Source organism: Aethina tumida, chromosome 2 (assembly GCF_024364675.1).
Source record: "Aethina tumida isolate Nest 87 chromosome 2, icAetTumi1.1, whole genome shotgun sequence".
NCBI classification, from domain to species: Eukaryota; Metazoa; Arthropoda; class Insecta; order Coleoptera; family Nitidulidae; genus Aethina; species Aethina tumida.
The window spans coordinates 24629251-24653855 of NC_065436.1; the positions used below are offsets into that span (position 1 = coordinate 24629251).

The window sequence follows — 24605 nt, forward strand, 5'->3', positions numbered from 1 at the left end:
TTTTGGAACGATTTTGACGAACTTTTTTTTCAATTGTAAAACATGAAAATATGCAAGTTTTTTGTCCAATGGTAATTTTTTATGCATGAAATTTGAAGAAATCATACTAATAATTTTTTTATATAAAATCCAACTACACTATGGGATTAATCACCTAAAATGGATAAAATGGATTTATATCAAAATTCATTCTACGGAAAAATTATTTTTTTTTATGAATATCTAATCTCTACAAAATCCACAATGATTTTAGTTTTTCAGTACTTACAAAAGTAAACTGAGTTAATAGTTATCCGTCGTGGAAAGAAATTATTTTCCGAATTAAAATCACGGATTGCATTGTTCTTTCAATATGAGAAAAAAAATCAGTATCGCTCGATTATAACCCGTGTTTTACAACAATTTTCAAGATTTGGTAATGTGGAAGGAAAAAATAAAACTGGAGGACCAAGAAAAACCAATAGGTTTCAGAATAAAATTTATCTTACTCCAAAAAAGATCATCATAAAAGGTTTACTTGAGACACAACTTGGAATTAATGTTTCTTCAAGAACCGTAAGAGATAAGGCCAAACAAAAAAACACTACTAGCAGAGAAGAACAGACGAGCCAGAGTTGAGTTTACCAGGTCCCTTTTATATGAGACTTTAAATGATTGGAAACGAGTGATTTAGAGTGAAGAAGTTTAACTGGTTAGCAGTGATGTAATTTTATATGTAAGGCGACCTATTCATGACCCAAACTTTACCATACTTGCTGTTAAACACGGCGACATGTCGGTAATGTTTTGGGGCTGCTTTCAGGATTTTGAATGGGTCCTCTCCTTTGAATAGAGGGTATCATGGATCGTTTTATGTATAAAGGAATATTGAGGAACAACATGGTAACGTATTCAGATAAAAATATGCCACTAAAACATTATTTTCAACAAGATAATGACCCGAATATTTGAAGCTTTTAAGGGGAACAATTAATGTTGGGAACTGACCATCTTAATTTCCCGATCTAAATTCCATTGAAAACTGGATCCAAATATTATTTACCATCTGATGCTTTCCATGAAATAAAAAAAAGTTTAGAATTTATTCATAATAATGAGAATTTTACAACACATTAGTATAGAATTAATTAAAATACTAATTACAAATTATTTATAGTAATAAAACTATAAACTCTACTTTTTGGCAGCCCAAAAAAAATAATCATCAGTAAAAATCAATTCTCTATTTTTTTATAGTTTAACTATGTAATTGTTAAATTTATAAAGGGAAGTTAATTTTTAATATACATTTTTTTTTAACATAACAAAACCACGACAAAAATTATTTGAATTTTAAAAAAGTTGCTCTACTTTCTGCCAATACTGTAAGTATAGTACAGTTATTATAGTATTATTAGTATAATATTTCAATATTTTTAAATATAAGATAATTTGTGCTCTTTTTTCTTAATTACAAATATAAATTCATAAGAAAAATATTTGATTTTTATTTTTTTACCAGAATTATGAATATTTATGAAATTTGAAACATGCCTATTTTAGGGGGTGCTTAATCCAGAGGTGAAGTTAGATTTGCTTTTAAAAATTTTCTAGTATTATTTATGCACTTATACAGTGTGGTTCATTTGAGAGCGAGAAACCTCCATAAAATTTGTATTTGTATATGAAAAATACAATTTTATGAAATGTGTGTTATAGAAAATAGAATTGTTTGAAAAATCCACTATATATCTCAATATGTAAAATGTTTGGGACATACGTTAATATTAAGTTTGTTTCTTAAATGAATACCAGAATCGTCCCTCCAAATAAAGCAATTAAAGCAAAGTTCTAATGAAATGTATACTTCTCGAAAAATTAAGCACTATTTTTCAAAGAACAGAAAGAAATTCCTTTCATCGTCACAAAGAGTCATTTTCTTTTCAACGAACCACATGCAAAATTTGCTAATGGCATCGCAAGGCGTGTTTTAACTCATTTTAACAAAAGTGCCGTAGTGCACTTAGAATCGAAATTAAAAATTCCTACGTTAACATACGGGGTACGTTTAGCAGCCCGGCAAACTTATTGTCGTAGCACTATCGATTCGAATCTGGCTTATTTTTAATTAAACAGTTTATAACGTGTGTAGTTTCCCGTTACAATACACACTCATGCAACGTGACTGAAATTCCTAATGTTTGTTTCATGGTTTGCCGGATGGAATGGATTTGATTTATTCTCTTGGTGGACTAATGTGCAAACAGAATCCGTTTTTATTTAGCATTGCAAATTAAGTATACAGATTGAGCAATTAGAAATGCATTTTCTGTATATTTTTCCAAATTGATACCAGTTAAAGTTTAATTAGTAATAAATTATCAGATTTCATGTGGTTTTTTCAATACGAAAACTAATTTCATATAATAATAATAATTATTTCATTAATTTTAATAAATTTGATGAGAATGCCTATAAATTTTAAATTAAATTTTTACAACATATATTTATTGCATTTAATCATGAAATTCATTTGCGGTTTTTAGATATTGTATCTGGAAATAATTATATATTATATTATAAATTGCAACATGTGTAAGTAAAATGAAATAACCACAAAAATAATCACTTTAATTAAAAATGATATGATTAATTGTCGACTAGCAATGCTGAATTTTCCCAATCTAACACACTCATCTATTTGTATTCATTTTTAACTTACTATAATTGAATTGACTAGCAATTTTTTTAATTACCTTTATCCTAATGGGTTCATTAAATTAATTGCCATAATTTTACTTAAGAACAGCTGACAGAATAAATTATTTAAGAAACAATAGGATGATGATGCTATTCCAATCGTTATGAGAGATTGTTCCTTGATGTTGATGAAGCTTTCGCATGTGAGAGGTAATGGAAATTGCATGATAAAGCTTGTGATTAATACGATTGTACATGGTAGTATACCTCGTTTACTTACACATACAAGCTTTGTAAATAAAATAATTAATCAATTAAATAAGCACATTTAGCCAAGGATGAAGGAAAAACATTATATTTATAATTAAAGAATCTATGACCATTTTAGCATATACATACACTAACGCTTTGTCGAAATCTCCGAATAGCAAAATCTTAGCGAATAATAATTTAAACATGATACTTCCGAATATTTAACTTCATAGTATATTAAAGTGATTAAAATCATGCCGTCTATTTAAACTTTTAATTTCAAACACAAATTTTGTGTCACAAAAGTTTGTTTTAATATCCGGAATTTTGTCGCTGGTGAAACGCGACACGCGATTTTAAAAATGCATTATTTCACCGTGCAGCAGCATTTTTATGTATCGGTTAATCACCAGACTAGCAACTAATGGCGCATCCTGAAAGCCCAGAAAACCCAACAAAGGGTAGTTAAATCTGCATATCAGCGACTGGCCAGTTGCATACATATGTCAGGCAGTTTGCATAAGTCAAAGAAATTTAATTACCCACAAATTATATTCATTATTATTATTATTCAGTTTTCCTAGTAATAGCTTACCAACCAAAATGAAATTATATTGAATATATATTATTTTGTAATTGTTTATTAATTTTAAGCAAAATACTTTGGTTTATATCAAATATAAATTAATCTTTATTATTTTTAAAATATTTAATACTGTTTTTGACAGTTGTCCGATAATAAATTCAAATTGGCACGCTTTTTTAAAATATTTTATATGAAAATAGCTTTATAATTTACTAAAATAAATGCGAAATGTTTATCTCAAAGTAGAAATAAATTCAAATAAAATGAAACAAAATATGTAACGTAGCGAATGTAATTATGTTCATATGGTTCATAAATTAGTTGCTTTGTAGAGAGAATTCTATTTAAAATTACTCTAAATTTTATGTAAATAATATAAATAAGTAATAAATAAACAAAGAGTAATATTTTGCTGCTCTGATGTATATACAGTAATATGTGTTTAGAGATGTGAGGAATTTAATGACACACTATTTTATTGTCAAGAGGTGTACGGGGAACATTTCGAATTTTAAACAGTTTGTTTTAATCATATCATAACGGCTTTGTTAAAATTGTTGATAATATATCTACAGTAGTGGACATTATTATAGCCATAACTCCCTCTTTAATGTGAACTGTTAAAATAATATTATTTTACTATAGTTTTATACAGGACTATAAAAACTAAAGTATTTTTATTTAATTAAATGTTTCCGAATTGCGATAAACATAAATACAGTGACTTTAATTTTGAAAGGAATTTTAATGATTAGTTCTATGCTAGTTAGTTTATCAATGTATAACATCTTTTTTATTTTAATTTTGGTTTATTTACGTTGCACAAACTATTCCACTTTCTGAATATACGAAAAGTTTATAATCCTTTAAGTTTCTTGGATTTAATATGTATATTTTGAATATATATTAAATTTTTATGTTGAATTTGATTATAAACGTGATCCCCATATTTTCAGAAGGGTTAAAACCTGAAGATTGGAACGGGCAAGAGCAAAATAAAATATCGATGTTTTGATCTTTTAACAAATTCGTCGCAATTTTAGAATTGTGTTTGAGATCGTTTTCATGATAAAACACATTTATTCAACATATGGAAGAAAATTGCTGTGTAATATATTCATGTAAATAAATCAATCTAAGGAGTCATACATCAGAAGAATTGAAGTATCCTCACAGCATAATTGAACCACCACGCTATGTTTCACTAGACAAACTTTTTGTGCTGAACTCTTTCCCATTGTTCCGGTCAAAGTAATCCTCAGCAAATTAAAATTGGACATATTTTAGGTAGAAACCAAAATATTTCTAGTAGGTCTGAGGTCATCTTCCTTGTCCTTGAACTAATTTCAGCAAGTCCCATTTTTTTCAGGTTGGTTTTACTATTAATGTCTCAAAAATTTTTAGTTTTGGTAACATCGAATTATAATTCGATAACTTTGATCATTGGTTAAATATTTATAATAACCAAAAGACTATTGGTAAATAATCATTTTAAATTCAAATAGATCAAAAAATATCATAATATAAAAAAAATTTTAAAAAATAAAATTATATTGACCTGTTGTATAGTAAACCAGCAATAACAGAAAAAATATTAATTAATATATATATAACATTAGTACAACTTATATTTTTAATATATTTTAATAAGTTGCAATAATTATGGCCACTATTGCATATAGTTTATTAAGTTTATATTAATTAATACACAAAACAAACCACAAATAAGTTTCACCAAATGCAGGTTAAAACGGAAACAATTTTTTTATTTTTTTTTATTCGATTTTTCACATATTTTATTATAAAACCATCTTGATTATATCATTTTGGATACAATATAGTTATTAAGCTAATTATAATATTATTTAAATTAAAATTTAAATGCTTACTCTTATTATTCTTTAATTAATAACCTTGTTTTTTTTTAATTATTTTTTTATAAATTTATTAATATGCTAAATCATTGTGAAACTTATGCTGGGAAATTTTCTTCATATTGTATATATTGATATTAAAATTTTTGTTTTATTAAAATAAAATTACCAACGTATCCAGCTAACATAATAAAATAAATGAATATTTCAATTTGAAACAAATTTTAATAAAAAATATAAAGTATAAATTTTCCAGTTTTATTTTATGTATTTCAAACATCAATCCATACCGATTTTTTTATTTTGCAGATTGACAACCGTGACGTGGTTAAATCGTTTCCTGTCCAATATTGCAGATGAACAAACAAGTGGAATTAATACTAGTTCCAGGATTAGTGTGGGATTTGGAGCAGATCAACAATTGAAAAGTCAGATTTAGAAAAATTTTCGATTTAACAGGAAGATGAAGCAGCTTTTTGTAAAACTCATATTCCATACGATATTATCCTCGATTGTAACAGGTAAGTTTGAATGGTTAATCAATAATATCACTCGTTGTTGAAGATATCATTTATTTAATTGTTTAGATCCACATTTCACAGTTTACAAAGGATTGTTATTATTTTACTTTATACACAGCGACGCAAAATGAAAATCAGTCAGCTTAATTTGTTGAGTAGGCTGGAGGGGTAACAAATGAAAGTATAAATTATTCAAAAGCTTCTGTGTGCATTTTCTGTATGTTAAGCCATTATTTGCTGTGACGAAATTATTAGGCAAATAAATTGAGTAATTAGACTTTATAGAGTAGCACTTTCTAGTTTCTAAACAAATACAACATGGAAACAGAAGTAAGCGAATTAATGATGTATTCAGAAGGAATGCCAACTTAGCAGCATTTCGTACAAAGAGCATAATTAGCACTCTCTGCCTGTCTGTTCGCTGGCAAAATGTACTTACTCCCTTTTGCCAGCCCTAAACTCAGCCAATGACGTACTTGTGTGTCTACAAATAATCTTAATTGTAATCCGTTTAAGTCAAAGCTACTTATTTGTTTTATTTTAACTAGTCGGATAATTAATATACATGTAAAAACATGTCCCTTTTTAGAAGTTACTGTGTAGTTATTTAATTTTATATAAATAATATTTTATAAAAGGCAACTCGGGTTACAATGAAATTGCAACCGCCCGTGTAAAGCAAGAGATAAAAGACAACTTTATTTATATTATGCAAATGGATGTTGTTTACATGTTGAATATTTTTATTAAAATTTATTCAAAACATGATCTTGGGAAACCCTAGGCATTCCGGCCCATAAAAAATATGCGGGCCGCAAGCAACTTGGGCAAATGATTCTTGTAAAAACTTAAATCTGACTTAGTAAAAACGCCTGATTTCTGTTAAATGGTTTCCGGGTAAATCGTTTAGGGAAGGTTCTTTTTTTGTAATTTGCCTGCCGTTGCACCGCTCCCAGACGAACGGGCGTCGAAGAGAAAACGGTGAGGGACCCACAAATAACACACACATTTCAAGTAAGTCATTCTAACTTAAGCTATTTCGCGTAATTACGCCCATAACAGCCGAAGTCTTGAAAACGGTTGTTCCTAACAATTAACCGCTTCTCCTTACATTATGCCCTGTTTATTCCTTAACAAATTTTACTTAATGTTGTTTTCTTAATGATCAGACATTACAAGATGCTTAATTTTAATGCCTCTATTTAGCGCATTCCAACGAAATATTACATCGTTACACAAATGCAGATAAACAACCAAATTTGCTTTATTTTGTCTGTGTTAATGAAACAGAAATAATTTTAGCAGATGGCCGGAGTGTCCCATTGGATTTTATTATGCCATCAAATTTATCACATCACAACGTTTTGGCGATGGGGATGTGTCAGCAAGTGAACAATGATGTGCACTTTGAAATGTACAATTAACAGTAAAAACTGTTGTGTATGGTGTTGCCGCAACACCACTCTTCCAATGATTGGGTCACGAGATTTTCACTAAAGACCGTTTCCTGGGGATTAATGCATTAAGCAGATGAAGAGCTGCATCTGATTGTGGGTAATTTCAATAGAAGTCGATGGGTTGTTTGTTTGGAGTTATCGTAGGTTACCTTCGGCATGTTCGGCTGATCATTGTATTTGCTTTTGATGTTGCTGTCGTCGTGTTCAACATTATCTATTAGTGTTATCGAAGGGATTGACTTCTTGATGCACCATTGTTCATCTTTAGTACTGCAGTAATCGCCATAACAAAACGATTAGGTCGGGGCTACCACTTTAACGATTGGGGTGGTGCGGGTGAACAATGACTCTCTCTTTGAGATATTGAACAGAAAACGAGGTTTACAATTTACGTCACAAGTACGACGATGGTTTTTATAATATAATACTACCAGAATATGTAGAGATATTTAAGTATATTACAAATTACAAAAGTCCTAAAATCTCAGCACACCCAAAATTCATAGAATATTAGAAAAATTGGATAAATAAAGCCTAAATTAAAAAAAAATGATTAAAATAATTTAAAAAAATGTTGTATCGTATTTATTAGATACTATATCAAATAAAGAATTTCTGTGAAATCTGAGGGTCAGGATGAAAAGTGACCGACCCATTTAATATCTGAAAATTTTGTATATGAATACAGATTATAAAATAAGATATGCAAATATAAATAAATTATAAATAATTAAAATTAAGTTTAAAAATAATATTATATACCAACTTATTATACAATTTTGTTATTTGTTGAATATTTTTCAATATATTTTGCAATTTATAAAACACATCAGTATTTAAACAAATCATATAAAATATTTAATTAAATAAATAATCAAAAATAATTCAATTCGAATAATCAAGCATTTCAGGAAAAGAAGGTAATTGAAGAAGAAAATTGAAGGTAATAAATTAACCTAAATGTTTATATTCTTTTACTACAAACTAGTGTTATAACTGAATTGGGAAAAAATAGATGAAGCTCTGCCTCTAATTACGAAAAATTAAATAATAATGGTGACATTTTAAAATCAATGATTTTTTTCGAAAAATTCAAAAATTTTAAAAAATACATATTTTTCATCTAAAATAAATTTATTTAATAGAGTACTATAAATCTTACTTAATAAAATTTAGGGGTTGAGTACAAAAGTGGTCGTTTTGGCAAGGATTAAGCCCATATTGAATATCTGGAGACTTTGTCCATGAATAAAAATTATAAAATAAGAAATATGAATAAAAATTAATTTATTAATTGAAAAAGTAATTAAAATAAGGCAAACAATGATATTATATACTGTCAGAACTTATTCCTTACATATTTTGAATATATTTTCATATAGTACACGGTAATGGTACCAACAGGAGTACCGTAAGATTTTACAAGGATTAAGAAATGGCCACGTAATCAGCTAGAATAATTAGGAACCCACATTGTGTGTAACACAAAAATAATTATGAAATAAAAACTGAAAATAGAACTGTAATTAATTTACATATTTGGTATCATCATATCCATATTTGCTTAAAATATATGCAAATTTATAACTAATCAGATTAAATGAATTTAATTGTTCATTCTCATGTAGACACTCGAATACTGAAGCCAATTCCCTCCTGATCTCATTTTGATGAACATCGAAAGGGAGGCCTTTTAATCAGTTATCGACAACAACACAAATAAAAAATATACATATAACATAAACATATAAACATAATAACAATCCCCTCGGAATAATCTCCACAACGTTTTATGAACAATATACTCAAGTACATAAATAAATATTTAAGTAATTAAAGTAAAACGGAAAAAGAAACATAAAAAAACATTATAATTCTGAACACGAATCTCATATTATAATAATTGTAAAATAGTCAATTAAATTTATGATTATAAAATTTTATTATCATAAATAGTGCTATCACTTAAGTCTCGAGAAATCTATACCTGAGAAAAACTGTTTTACTAGACCACATTGTTTCTAAAAAACAAGAATAATAATAAAATGATTGACAAGATTATGATGCGATGGAAGCTCATCATAGAAGACAAAATTAACAAAGAATCGCGTATTATTACATATCATATTAACATAGATCCGAAAGATTCAAAACTAAAGATAAAACTTGACATTTAATAATAAAAAAAATTCAAATATTACAATGACATAATTTTAATCCGGACCACTACAAGATTACTGTTACCAAATAACCTATATTCTGAAGTCCTTCAAAGTTGGCAACACAATGTAAACAAAATGTAATGAGATCTCGAAAAATAACTAACATAAACAACACTATTTGAATGTCCTTTATAATGCAGAACAGGGGTTCGAATAACAAGGACACTCTGCTTTTCTATGTAAACCGATCCCGTAACAGCACTACCAGACTAATCCGCAGGCTGCCCGTTTCCGTGAAAGTTTCATAATCCGGATGTTCGGTTGTTCCAGGTGCGGTATCGTCCGGACCTGGCCTGAAATGGGTACGTGTCAACGTGCCGCAATACCGTGTGCCCGGCGAGACGGCGATGCTCCAGTGCGACTACGATCTGGGCAACGATACCCTGTACGCCGTCAAGTGGTACAAGGAACACGAGGAGTTTTACCGGTTCGTTCCCAAGGCGCGTCCGCAAGCTAACTGGTACAAAGTCGAGGGAGTGCACGTAGACGTAAGTAGCGTACACAAACATATATTTGTTTACCAGCTGTTATTGCCTTCAAGATGTCGATGGTGATATGGAAATTTCTTGATGTGTTGTCCTATTTGCATAGAACGAGTTACTTGACAACAAATCCATAAAATTGATTATTCTTGTATAAAAAATAGGCAATAAATTAAATAGAAATAAATACCAAAATATGTATTTATTTCTCATACAATACAAGTCTTAATAAGTTTTTTAATAAAATATGTAGTCCCGAGTCAATTTTTAATTAAGAAATTTTAAATTTAATTAGACAATTAAGTGGTATTTTTTAAAAATATTGTTTTTATTGAAAATGCTAAAGCTAAAATGAATTTTTAATATATAAAATTTTCTAAAATTCAATAGATTTGGACCAAAATTGCGGATTTCAGTACAATATAAAGTAGAAATTATTTTTAAATTTAAAAAGTATTTAAAGTTATGGCATAATGCAATCTCGAATCGAAATCTTCTGGAAACTTTTGTAAATATTTCATTTTACATATAATAATAATAATAATATGTACATATTTTATAAAATTATTTTTCCAATAAATCATATTTATAAAAAAATGTTAAAAAAGTTTTATAAATAATAAAAAATAACTACAAAGGGAACAAATTATTCAGTAAATTTAAAATCAAGCATAGTGGAAACAATTGTTAAATTTTATGTTTCATTTTTTTTTTAATATTTTAATAAAAATTATCATTTTATAAATTCATTTATTTTAATACTACATAAATCAATATTTGCAGTATTAAATTCTAATTAATCAACCAATCAAATTAATTATAATAAAAAAATATTATTTCAGTTTAATTATAATTGCTGATAATTATTCACATTCCAATTAAAATGAAATTTCATTAAGTATAAATTAATTTTATTTTTAACTTAATCAACATATCGAAATAAAAATATATAATATTTATTAGAAGAATAAGTAATTTCTACTGACTTATTCTTCTAATAAATTTATAAAAAATATATACTAAATAATACTCAAATTATGTACATTATAATATCAATTAATTAGTATTTTTAGTTTTTATTCTATTTTAATAAATGAACACTAAAATTAATTCATAATATTAGTTAACCAAGCCGCATTTTTTAAAAACATTATTTTAATATATATAAATTTAGTTAGAAAGTTAAATTTTGTTTTTTTTTTTTTAAATTTTAACACATTTATTAATTTCATTTCTGTTTAATACTAGTAAAAAATATTCTTTTAATTATTTTTTTCAAAAATAAATTTTGTATATTTACCAATATAAATGTGTTAATTTTTATTAAAAAATATTGTTTCGGCTACCATATTTGATTTTAAGATATTTACAAAAATAGATGGAATTTATACAAAAAATCAATGCTAACGATTTGATATTATTTATTTAATTAATTAATCCATTGACATTTTTTAAAACCGTTATTTACTAAAAAATAATATAGTGAAAATAAATTTCACGAATATGAGATTTCTAAAATGGATTTTGATTCACTAAATTCGGATCAAATTTGTGGATTTTAGTTCGACTATAAACTGAAATATTTTTTCAGATTAAACAAATAATAATAATTGTCCAAAAATGCAATTTCAGAATATCTCTTCTCGGATCGTGTATTGGAAACATAAACTACAAATTTTTGCAAACATTCATTCGTTTATTTCATTTTTCTTTTATTGAATATTTTAAGTATTCCTTACAATTTACAATACAAACTACAATATTATATTCTTCAAATAATAATTTAAGTTTAAGAAGAGAGAAATTTTTTCATAAAATATTAATTTAATAAATAATAAAAAATATTTCGGTCGAGAGAGATTAGTTAATAAATTTCAGCTTTCAATAGAAGGTAATATTTTATTAACAAATTTAAGCATGATGAAAACAATTGTGGAATTTTATTTTTTAATTTTTTTCATGTTTTAAATAAAAGCCAATTTTTATACGGATTCATCAATTTTCGGTTGTTAGTAACATGTAATATTAAATTCCAGCTAGCATACTTTTTTACCAACAAAGCAAATACATTATTATCAAAATTACAATTACACATTACAATTAAAATAAATTACATTAAATATACATTACTTGTTATTTTAAAGGTTTATGAATATTGATTGTTACATATAACATTATATTTTAAATTTCATTACACTATTAAAATGGATTAACTTAATCTAACATATTTTAGTCACAAATAATTTTTAATATATTTACAACAATAACTGGAGTTTTGAATAAATGCAAAAATATTTATCTCACATTTAAGATAAAAATAAATATAACGAAGCACCAATTATGTTAGTTATGAAGGAAATTTAATTATGCTTATATGGTACACTGATTTGTTGTTTGTAGAGCGAATTCCCTTTAATATTACTCTAAATGTTATGCAAATTATATAAATCAGAGAGAATGTAATATGAAAAGAATAAAAAAATAATTTTGCCGTTTTGCCAGGTACGAAATTATATTACACCTTTTTATTTTATATGATTTACAAAGTGAGTTCGTGAATTATCAAAAGCAAGATAATAAAATAGTAATATTTAATACATAATTTACTTCAAAATATTCCAGTACGAAAGCTGATCAACCACATTTCAAACCACGAAGAAGTTTCAGTAGTTGCGAACAGCTTATAAAGCAAACTGCACCAAAAGTAGTTTAACGTCAGATGTCCTAATAGAATTCAGATCTTGAGAAATTTATTTATTTTGAAGTTTACTGATCTGATCTTATTAAGTTTGGTAACGCTCTTAAAGAAGGAAAATATAAATAAAAGTAATAACTACAATTTAATAAATTGTAATGCGATTCAATATGATTACATTTTGCCAACCATTCTATATTTAATATGACTACGTTAAATAAATTTAAATATATTATATAATTATAAATCTCAGTCCATTAAAAACAAACAAATTATATTTTATTCCAATAATTTGTTCAATTTTGTGTTTGTTTTTATTTCTGATAATTCTGTTAATTTTTTTACTCTTTATGAAATAGAACACACATATTATAAAGCTGGATTTCTTTTTAGAAATTTAATAAATGCTAAAAACCAATTAGTGACACAAAAATACCAAAATTTTTCAGTGACATTGTCAAATTTGTATGAATAAATAAAGACTTTTCAATAATTTTTTATCAATCAAGATATTCAATATAATGACTTTATTGATTCTCCTTAAATACAATAATTGGCCCTATTGTGCGTAATTGGTCATCATTACTGTGATGCTTTAAAAGTTTGAACAATTACCCTTTATAAAGTATTACAAAAGAAAAAAATATGGCGTAATTGTAACGTCAAAAATTACTAAAATATTCAAGAAGCAAAAAATAAATAAAAATAAGTTTAATTTATGTGTTTCTACAGACTTAGATTAGTAACATGGGTTTAATTTGTCAGATACATCATAATTTAAATTTTCTTAGAATACTTTCATTTAAAGAATTGATATTAGAAATCAATAAGAATTATTTGAAGAACTAATGTTCTTAGAGATTTTACAGGTGACTGTTTAATATTATCAAAGATGAAAATATATGATATGTTTATAATTCGAATAATAAATAAACAATGAATGACTTAAACAAAATTTCTGTTCTATCTCCTGTATAAGGGATTAAAAAATGCTTATTTAAGTTGATTTTTTTATTAAGATATTATAAAGTAAAATAGAATTATATATTAATTAATTATAATTTCCTCAGACTTCTTTGCGCAGGCAAATCTTGTACATTACTACAGTAATTTTTGATGACTATCACAATGTGGGATATTTTTATGCGCCTTTCAAGAATTATGTCTATATTATGAGGTCTGCCTGCCCTGTAACGATCTGCAACTGATCCAAAAGTGTCAAATTTATTCTTAATTTTGCATGTGGTTCCTTTATTGATGTGTAAAATATCAGAATTTCGATTGTACGACATACCCTCATTTCTAAAGACTTCAATTTATTTTCGTATTATTGGAATTTGCTTTCATTTGCTTTCGCTTTGCCATAATTAAAATTAATATCTTAAGTTTACAGTATTATAATTAATATTAACTTTTCATTTCTGAAGTTGTTAAATACACTTTGCGTCAACCGTACCTGACAAATGGCAAATCGTTTTATTTTTTCATCATATAGTCCATTCAAAATGCTATTTTACGCCAACTGAAAACCGGTGGTCCTACGTGAATACGAAACAAAAGTGCCTTTAAATTATATAAAAGGCATTTGATATGAGGTAAAACAACAACGGCCAATTTTACATGTGCCCGCAAATACACACACACCCATCTCGCCAGTGCGGTTAATTTTCATCAATCATGTAAAAATTCATACATGCGAAACAACTGAAAACAAATTCCCAGGCGGTACACGTTGTGATTAAAATTTCAAACAAATATATGCTACAAATGTGCTCATTACTTGAGCAAAAACGACGGCGGTGCGGTCCAATGAAGAGAAATAAAGTGTTTAAGCTCGGAGCTTATGATAAATAATTAATAACCCGAGTCAGAGTCCATTCTTCTGGCTTAATGGAACTGGGAAACAAAGGAGCCCAGCAATATTGAAAATTAGCTCTTGAATTGCTTTATGGAAAATTCGACTCTTTGACATTAATGCAAGTCGTTCTATTATTTAATTTTTTCACCGTGATGTTGTGCACTTTGATTAAGGCCATTACGGCCAAGCACAATGACAATTTTTTATTTCTCTAAAGGGTGCTACAATATTTTTTATCATTTTCTGCCTACATAAGGTGTATTAAATTTAACATCTACACGATGATTTATATATTTGTTCTGTGGTTGAATATGTGGTCCCCAAACACGTTAAGAAAATTTACAGTCATGCACAAATTTTTCTTTTAATAACAAACAAGGGAGGGGTGACTCTCCAACTACTAGTGATCTAGGTTGGACAACAGAAAGGTTTCCTTTGGACAATTTGGAACTAGCTCATGCTTAACGTTCCCAAGTTGCAGTGGTGGATCTCCATTACATTAATAACAAAAAATCTTCCTGTAGAATGGATGTAATGCCTGGTGCAAAACATTTAAATATCTGAAGAAAATGTTTGACACATTTGGTGTTCAACAAATAGGAATGATGCAACGATCAATAGAGGCTTGAAGGGATGGAACTTGAAACTTCCCGAAACGTTTAATTATTTTAAATTTCGATTGAGTTTCCTTTGTTGTTGTGTGAGCTTGTAGTAAAGTATATTGCACTATTTAACTTATTTCAATAAAGTTTCGAGACACATTCTAAAATTTCAGCTTCAGATGCCAAGTCATTAAGTTCCCTAAAAAACTTCTTGTTCAACATATCAAATTTACACAACGCGATATGCTTTTCAGAAAATTAAGATAATATTATGATTGTCCTATATATATATATATATATATATATATATATATATGATAAATTACTAAAATTCTTATTCTATAAATCTTGTTCATCTAATAAAAAATAAGATGATTAAAGAGAAATTGAGAAAATCTTTAAATTTTAGATATTTCCAGAAAATTATTATTGTAGCTTCTATAGGTAAATTTCAATTTTAACGAATCAGAGGCATAAAATTATAAACCAATTATGAAAAAAAAAAATTGAAAGTTATCCTAATGGTTTTTCCATTTAATTCCTAAATAATTATAAAAAAAAAATTAGAGGGTTGTAATACTCCTTGTTGTTTGAAATGATTGGTAATTTTGTCAACTCGCCATAATATAAATGTTTATTGACGTAATAATTGTAAGTGCTGTAACTAAATTAAATTCACTAAGTAATAGATAATGTTATTAAAACTTTCCCACTTTAAAATGAAACATCAAAGTTCATACGTTAAAATAAAGTTTCAGATGCGGTGTCGACGTAAATCGATTGAATTTTCTTCAACCTAGTCACATTTAGCCGATCAGAGCAAATTATCATGAAGCGAATAGCAAAATATAGACTGCAAGTTGGCGTTCGTGCCACACATTTTAATATTTTAACCACAAAACACCCCTGTTCCATTCAAAAATAAATCAAATTTAATTCAAAGATGATTCGTATTTTTATTAATACCCTATTAAATCTTTCATTTCTTGTGTTTGATGTCATATTAGTATTATTTTTAAATCAAATATACATAAAAATATTTTTACTTAAATATTTTATGTCTAAATCAAGATGTAATAATATTAAACTGGACTAAACCTTTTTTTAAATTTGATAAATAAATAAATAACGGTAATGATTGTTATATTTACACCTCCTGTATTTACACCTTTAAAAACAGTAAGTTAATTAAAGTTTATGGAATCCATGTTCATAACAATTTTAAATGCTGCTCCGACAACGAAAATTTCGGTTGTAAAAACGTAGTAAAATGGTCGGCATGCGTTTAATAAATGGCTTATTTGAAGTGCTACTTTCAAATTTTTAACGAGAACAATGACCTCAGAAAGAATAATCAATAGTATAAAAATAAAATTTTTATAACCAAGCAAACTATATTTATTTTATTCATTTTATCATCATAAACAAAACAAAAAATGTAACTTTTTTTTTCAGATGAATATTCCTTTATTTTTTATACCACATAAAATTTTTATTCAATTTTCCAGTTAATTAACATTTTGTAGAAGACAGGCCATAATTACGAACAACTAAGAAAAAATACTGTTAATGGGAATTCATTAAGAAAAATTCTTTAATTTTAACTTTAACGTCATTGATTATTTTTAATCAAACTCCGAGTTCGTTATTAAAGCCGCAAGTTTGAGGAATAATGAAGGTGATCAAATTAACTTTGTATAACTTAATGCTCTTTAAGTTTCGGAGTCCAAGATAAAAGAAGCCAAATAAGATTTTGCGTTCAAGCAAGAAAGGAAAACTTGTTGCTGATAATGATTTGATTTTAGTCAAATTAACTAATTTAAATAAAACTTTGAGAAGCAATTTTCATCCATTTTTTATTTTTTAATTGCTATTCTGACAAGTATTAATGTATTTCAAATGCTTAAAATATGAGTTCAGCATTTCATTGAATTTTAAATCAGCCTAAAAAAGCTGATGCTTTTTTCTTCAGCTACACATCTAAATACGTCTAGTACATAATAAAAATAAATGGAATATATAATACTTGTACTAAATTATTGCATTCTGCAAACTGATTCTAACCACAAAATGCCCAATATTGGTTTTTGTGATACGAAACGTACAAAATAAATTCTAATTACACGTGTAATTATTTTCAGTCGTTGACCAATTTTTAACTAATTTATAAATTGATTTAACGAAATTAACACGGGGACAGTAATAATTTTACTTAATGAGTCAGTTTTCCGATGAAATAACACAAGTTACTATTCTATGCACCGTAATTGGTACTTAAAGTAATTTGTGGTTGTTTATTTTTAAACTACAGTCATTCACTTCCCTTAATGTGGTTAACAGAGTTGTTGCAACTACAATATATTCCTATACAAGGAATAGAAAACGATACGTTAACGTTAGGAAATCGGAAGTACTATAATAATATAACAAACTTCTGATGCATTAATCCGGCAGACTTAATTAATGCGCCAGAAGGATGTTAAACGAAAATTAGAGTGAGAACTCTTGAAATAAATATGAACACTTTTAATTGCAGATGTCTAAGTCAGACAGTAGAAAAGTGGTTCTTCATCCTGTCAGCTGGAAGACTAGCGGCCTCTTCAGATGCGAGGTGTCAGCAGAAGCTCCCTCCTTTGCATCGGCCCAAAGCGAGGCGAGGATGGAAGTTGTGTGTAAGTTATACTCCTGCTGAAGTCTCTTTTAACTTCCTTTTAGTTAATGGACATCGTGTCCGCATTTTTAGAATTTTTTACTGGTTTTCTTTGCTATACCTAAGCATTTCAGTTCATTATTATAATGAATTTTATAAATAACAATCTAAATAAATAAATAAATAAATAATATTTTCCAAATCAGTAATCATGTTTAATCGAAAGATTGAATTTTGTTAAAATTGTCTATTTTGTAGGGCTTGTTTAATGTTTAAATTTTATATTCTTTAAAGAATATTTAAAATGCAATCTAATGGTTTCTTACTACCAGTTAAGTAGAATTGTCTGGCGAACAATCCCCAGAGATTTTTACACGAAACTTACGTTACAAATTGTGAACTTTACTTTACGCATTCCAAGTTTGTGAATCATTCCTGCAATTTAATTGGTATAGTGACGGCTACAACGCAGTTCTACCAACATAATACAATAAAAAGTTTTAAACCGTCTGCCAAGAGATCTCACAAAACAGTTTTCTTATACATTAATTATTTGACGTGAAGTTCGTAAATAAATTATCGGTATTGTTTTGGTTTGCCAAAGTTTGTGCGAGATGCAATTAGCTCTGATACTAATTACTTTGATTTCAGCTAGCTGTAGAGTTTACTTTGTTTTATAAATTAGTGAGGTGATTAAAGAAGTCGAAAAAAGTGGATCGTAGGTTAGTTTGCCCAAACAATCCCCACCTTCTAACCTTTAACTAAGTTTCTATCGGTCAATATTGATTTAATTTGTACCACTAAACACAGGCATGTATAATATTTGATATTATAATTTATAAGAATTATAAGAACAAAGAATACGACTTATAGCCTTTAACAACATTATCTATCAATCAATATCGATGTAATTTGCATCATTAAGGATGGACATACATTTTTAATAAGATACATACCGTTACTGTTCGAGAAAAACATTTTTCAGCTATTATCAATTGCATTGCATGTCAAAACACCGTTCAAGCCCCTTTATACGGACGGCGTTAAATTTGTTGAACACATTTAAAAATCGATAAAATATTTATTTAACTTTCACGGCAGCTAATCAAAAAGTATGTAGAGCGATGCTTTTGAACATAATAAAGCTCGCAATACACATGTGACATTTTTATATCGTGACAGGATAGGCCAGTTTTATACTTTCACATAAATCACCGGTTCATAATTACGTAGTAAATGCAGTTTATTGCAGTTTGTTTATTGGGTGATTGAGAAATATGAGTGAAACACACGAATTTATATTTTCATTAAATAAAATAGGATTGCGTCAGTTTTTCGTATGTAATAATTGTGAATTATATATTATTATTACATTATTATGCCAGTTTTACAGTGAGGTCGTGAAAAGGCCCTTCCCCAGATAACTTTTGAGTGTGATATTGGACATGGAATAAAAACCATGTAAAACGTTATAAGTTTAAATAAAGTACCATTAGATAAATTTCCAAAAAACTATTTAGTGTTTATTACCAAAAAAAATGATAGTTTAGTAATACATAGTAATATTTATTCAAGACAGAAATTTTGTTCTATACAAAAATTTTCGTCGAGGAGGAAGGGGGAAAAACTTTTTACTATAGCTCTGTATATACATAATAATTTTATAATTGTTCATATGTCAAGTCATATGACAGAGGTCTACTGTATTATTTAATAAAAAATGGTTGAGGCATTCCTTCGGAATTTAACATTCTGTCAAAATTCTAATGGAATTTGTATTCTAATAAACTAAACTAACCAAATCATGGAAACGAAAAATATGACTATATCTGACTAGAGTGTATTGTGTAATATTTCTGTTAATTTTAAAACTTAACAATTATTCACTAATCAGATCTGTTTTTTTGTAGATTCACTAAAATATCGTAACTGATCAGAATTTTTTAGCAGGAAAGTTAAAGGATACACCCTCATAGCAGACAATTACTTCAACATTAATTTTCATAATAAATTTAGTGATTTCACTATTTGATATTTTGAGATATTTTTGATATTTTATAAAATGGTTCATCATAAAAAATAAATTCAATAAATTCTAGAATTTTTAATTCTGCTTTATTAATATGATGATGAATAAATGATTTTTTTGTATTCATCCATTTTGGAGCATTGATTTTACGTAATCATTTATTTTATAAACAATTTTCGAGCTATTATTTACTAAAAACAGTTTCTATATTCAGGTTTATAGTACGTGTGAAGATATGTAATATATATGTATAAAATATTAAATCGATCTCTTTTTCTAATAATTTAAAACACTTAGATAATTTAAATCAATAACTAATTATTCATTAATATTCAAATATTCCAGACCTGAGAGCGGTAAAGTTATTTTTGATTAAATTATAAAATAAAAGTTCTATTGAGTGTCTTCTGATCAATTGGAGTAATTAAATCATGGAAACAAAATATCTGACTAGAGTGTATTCTGTAACATTTATGTTAATTTTAAAGCTGTTAACAATTCTTCACTAATCAGATGTGGTTATTTTAGTGGATAATATTTGTTGTTTGTGTTTTATATTTTAATCAATAACAAATTATTTATTAATGTTCAGACCTGAGATCGGTAGTTATTTTTGGTTAAAACACAAAATGAAAAAGATTTTACTTGCATAATAAAGTTTACTTTTGTTGTGAAAATAATCTGGTGCACATCTCCACATTAAAATAAAATGAACAAGATCCCACATTTGTTAAGATGAAAACTAGTATAATTAGATAATTTAAATTCCATGCGAAAATGATTAAATTTTAAATCAACACCAGAACTTTATATCCAAATTATAAAGCAATAAATTGATATCTTTGCATTTATTAAATTTAATCATATTGTTAAATTAAAAATCAAAAATAATTTATTCCATACTGAATATATATAAAATATTTAATAAAATATTATAAAAGAGGATACCATAAATTTTAGTCGATGTCTAATCAGAACAAAATTGCATATAATAAATAACGAAAAACTCAAATTTTTATACAACATACAACGCAAAACATGCAGATACGGAAAGATAACTGGATAAATTAATTTCGACCCGTTTGAATGTAATATCAATATAATTTGCATGTACAGTCAGATTATAAAATTAACGTTGCGTGCAGTTAAATAAAGAAAGGGGGAAGTACGTTGCAGTTCATGTGGGCATTAAGCGTTGATTATTAAAACTATTTCAGCCGTAATGTTCACCCTAACACACACGTGTTTCTGTAAAATTCTGTTATTACACTCGCCAACTTGGAATTACCGCTTGATTTCAGAATACAAATGTTTATGGGGTTTATTGCTTTATTGTCTACATGCATATATGTATATCTAAACGACACAATTATAATTAATGGTTTAAACTATTATTGGTAACAAAATTAATTGCAATACAATTAAAACATCTATATAACTGAGCCATGGATTATTTCACCTGTAAAATGAATTTATAATGCATTCAAAATGCAGGTACATAATTGGTATAATAATTTATTTATATAAATTATTTTAAAATAATGTCACTAACACTTCACCAGCCAAACACATAAATAATTAAAACGTTCATGTTCATATTCATATAGATCTATACAAATACATACAAATCTCTATAACATGGTAGGAATAAATTTGTAAACTTATCAAGATTGGAGTTGTTAAAATACTAAAATACTACAAAATAATTGAACTTACCCAAATAGTGGTAAGTCGCCGGTTATATCTCAGAAACTAGTTATTGAACATTACTAGTAAAAGAGGTGCTAAAAGATACGTTGGAGATGGATAGTACCAGAACATTTTTTATAATAATCTCCTTTGCACATATCTTATTACTAAAGTTAAACATTGAAGAAGATAAAACTCTGTAGCTTCAATTTAACCGATCAAAAATTGATACACTCACCCATTTTTAAAGCACCAAATACAAAAATTTGTATTTTTTGTCCGATTTGAACAAACTTTTTTCAGTAGTAATGTGTACTTGTCATGTTTTTTGGTCCACAACCAAAACCTACTGAGTAATATTTTAGACACTAAAATTGAAATAAATAAACTAGCCAATTTTTTATATCAAATCAACTACGCCACTGGATTAAGCTCCCCGTGAAATGAGTATACACTAAATTTCTTAAAAATTATGCATATTCTGTGGAAAAAAATTAAATTATATTCATCTCTTCTTATTCTTTTTTAATAAAGTTGTCTATGGAACAAATTATCTTATTTTCCAACAATATTGGAGTTCGTAGTAGAATTAGTTATTTATGTAGTGAAATTACCTCAGAACAATTATACTTAAGAAAAAGATACATAGAATTGGTGGAAGTAAATAAAATTTGTGTATTATTTAAAAGTATTGTATTATAACATAATAATCCAATATTCTTGAAAAATAAGATAATTTGTGCTGTATAACACGTTTCTTAATGCAAAAAATATTTTTTTACTATTTATAGTATTTATGGATACTCATCAAAAGGTGCAATTTAATATATCTTGTGTTTTTGACCCAACATTCATCAAATGTTTATAAAAATTCTTTTATTCTTATGGAAAGGCACCACCCAAGTAACAAACTGTCAGAAACCATGCCCGAGAGCAAGGTCTATTTCAGAGACGAACTTTAAGGGTATCCCAATTGCTCCCTGAAAATAGAAAAAATATTTTGGAGTCCACCATCATATAATTTTGGCGGTTTAGAAGGTGTGGCGAAATCTGGACCAAAACCTATTCGATAGGCTGATGCTGAGTCCGGAGGAGCTCCGTCCGGATATTAGTTTTTAATGAAAATTATAAATATGGCATAATTATTATAAATAACATAATAATAAATATTTGACTATTTGATGGGTGTCATTATTTTAATTTGTGAAGGGATTGTAGTATCATTTTACAATATATTTTTTATTTAATTAGTAAAAAACAATTGTATAATAATTTGCATCAAATTTTTATTGAGTTTACATTATTTGATATTATAATTCAGAATATCTAAAATAAGTAATATAAAAGTTATTAAAATAGAAACTACGAACAACCATACTGTAATAAAATTTTATCTACTTGCCCAACGACTTAGAAAACTGATATACAAACTTAAATAAAGTTATATGACATGTGGTGTTTGTTTGCAAACAACTCGCTGGTGGACAGTTTAGTGTTCTTAACTGAGAGTTGCTGTGGCCTAGGTCAAATGCAGCAATTCATTTCTGGTGTTTCGGAACCTCGTCCCCCGTCACAAACAACGAAACGCCCTCCATAATAACATATGACTTTTCTCCTTAATAATATTTTATTTCACGGTCGGTAAACAATTTTTCGGGGTTTGGGAGCCCTTAAATTTTTCTGGACCTGGCAAAGGTGGCCTTTCCCAACAGTGATTACACCGTCGACACGTTCTCGCGATTCCCGTAAATTGTTACGTCAGTGGAACCATAAAACATCACGTCGAACAAAATTGCAACCCTAAAAACTGGAAATAACATTCCGGTTACGGTTAATGATCCGCAAATGAAAACATAAATTATGTGTGCGGTCGACGTTCGCGCCTCTATAAAAAATAAATACTTTCGTGCGAATTTGATATCAGGCTGCATAATTTATATTTAAATAATATATCAACTCTGGGGGGAGTGACTTGGAAGGAAATCGATAAAGGACTTTTACGATATTAACTCGTGGATTGTTGCAAATTCAAAAATTGCTAATACCAATATTACTAATGCCACCATACGACTCCAGTTTGCAAATTTTGAATTTTTTTTGCAGAACTCTTGAATTCTTGCAAATACAAAATTTCTAATATCAATACAAATATTGTCAATTCTTATAATTCTAATAATAACTACTAACTACTCCAAATTTTGAGAAATTGTGAGATTCTTGAATTGTTATAAATTTAAAATTCATTAATTTCAGTAATTTTAAAAATTTTAATAAGCTAATTATTATTATTAATATTATTAATAGCGATTACTAATGGTCATGTTAAATATTCACCAAAATTTGAAAAAATCTTAAATTTTTACAAACTCAAAAATTGATAATACCTGATATTCTAAATACAATATTACTAATAACATTGCGAATGTCAATATATAATACCAACGTTCAGATTTTGAGAAATTTTGAGAATGTTACAAAAATTCGTAATATCAGTAATTATTGATAATACCAATATTGCTAACTAACTTTTGAATTATTACAAATACAAAGAATTTTAATACCAGTAATTATTGGTAAAACCAATATTACTAATACCAAATATTAATGCAATACAAGTTTCCAAATTTTGTAAAATTTTGAGTAATTTTTGAATTATTACAAGTATATAGTATAGTTATTACAAGTAATAGTTCAAATGCCAATATTACTAATGCCAGAATGTAATACTAGTTTCCAAGTTTTGAAAAACTAACTTTTGAATTGTTACAATTACAAAAAATTGTAATACCCATTATTATTGATAATGTCATTATGTAATAATAGTTTCAAAATTTTGTGAATTGTTATAAATATAAAAATTGTTAATACCAGTAATTATTGATAATATTTCAAATGGCACTATGTGATACTAGTTTTGAAATATTTTGAACTGAAATTTTACAAATACAAACATTGTTTATACCAATAAATATTCATAACTCCAATATTTCAAATATCACTAATACCAAA

General features: G+C 27.1%; 1 protein-coding gene across 2 annotated transcripts in view; it reads left to right on the forward strand.

Annotated features, from left to right (window-relative positions):
• LOC109596567 (uncharacterized) overlaps positions 1–24605 on the forward strand; it is a 69954-nt gene that overhangs the window by 21514 nt on the left and 23835 nt on the right. For both annotated transcript variants that reach the window (XM_049962885.1, XM_020012131.2), the window contains exons 2-4: positions 5701–5912; positions 9862–10079; positions 17765–17900. In XM_049962885.1, the coding sequence (XP_049818842.1) occupies positions 5855–5912; positions 9862–10079; positions 17765–17900 (412 nt within the window). In that variant the 5' untranslated portion in view covers positions 5701–5854. The remainder of the gene's footprint in view (positions 1–5700; positions 5913–9861; positions 10080–17764; positions 17901–24605) is intronic.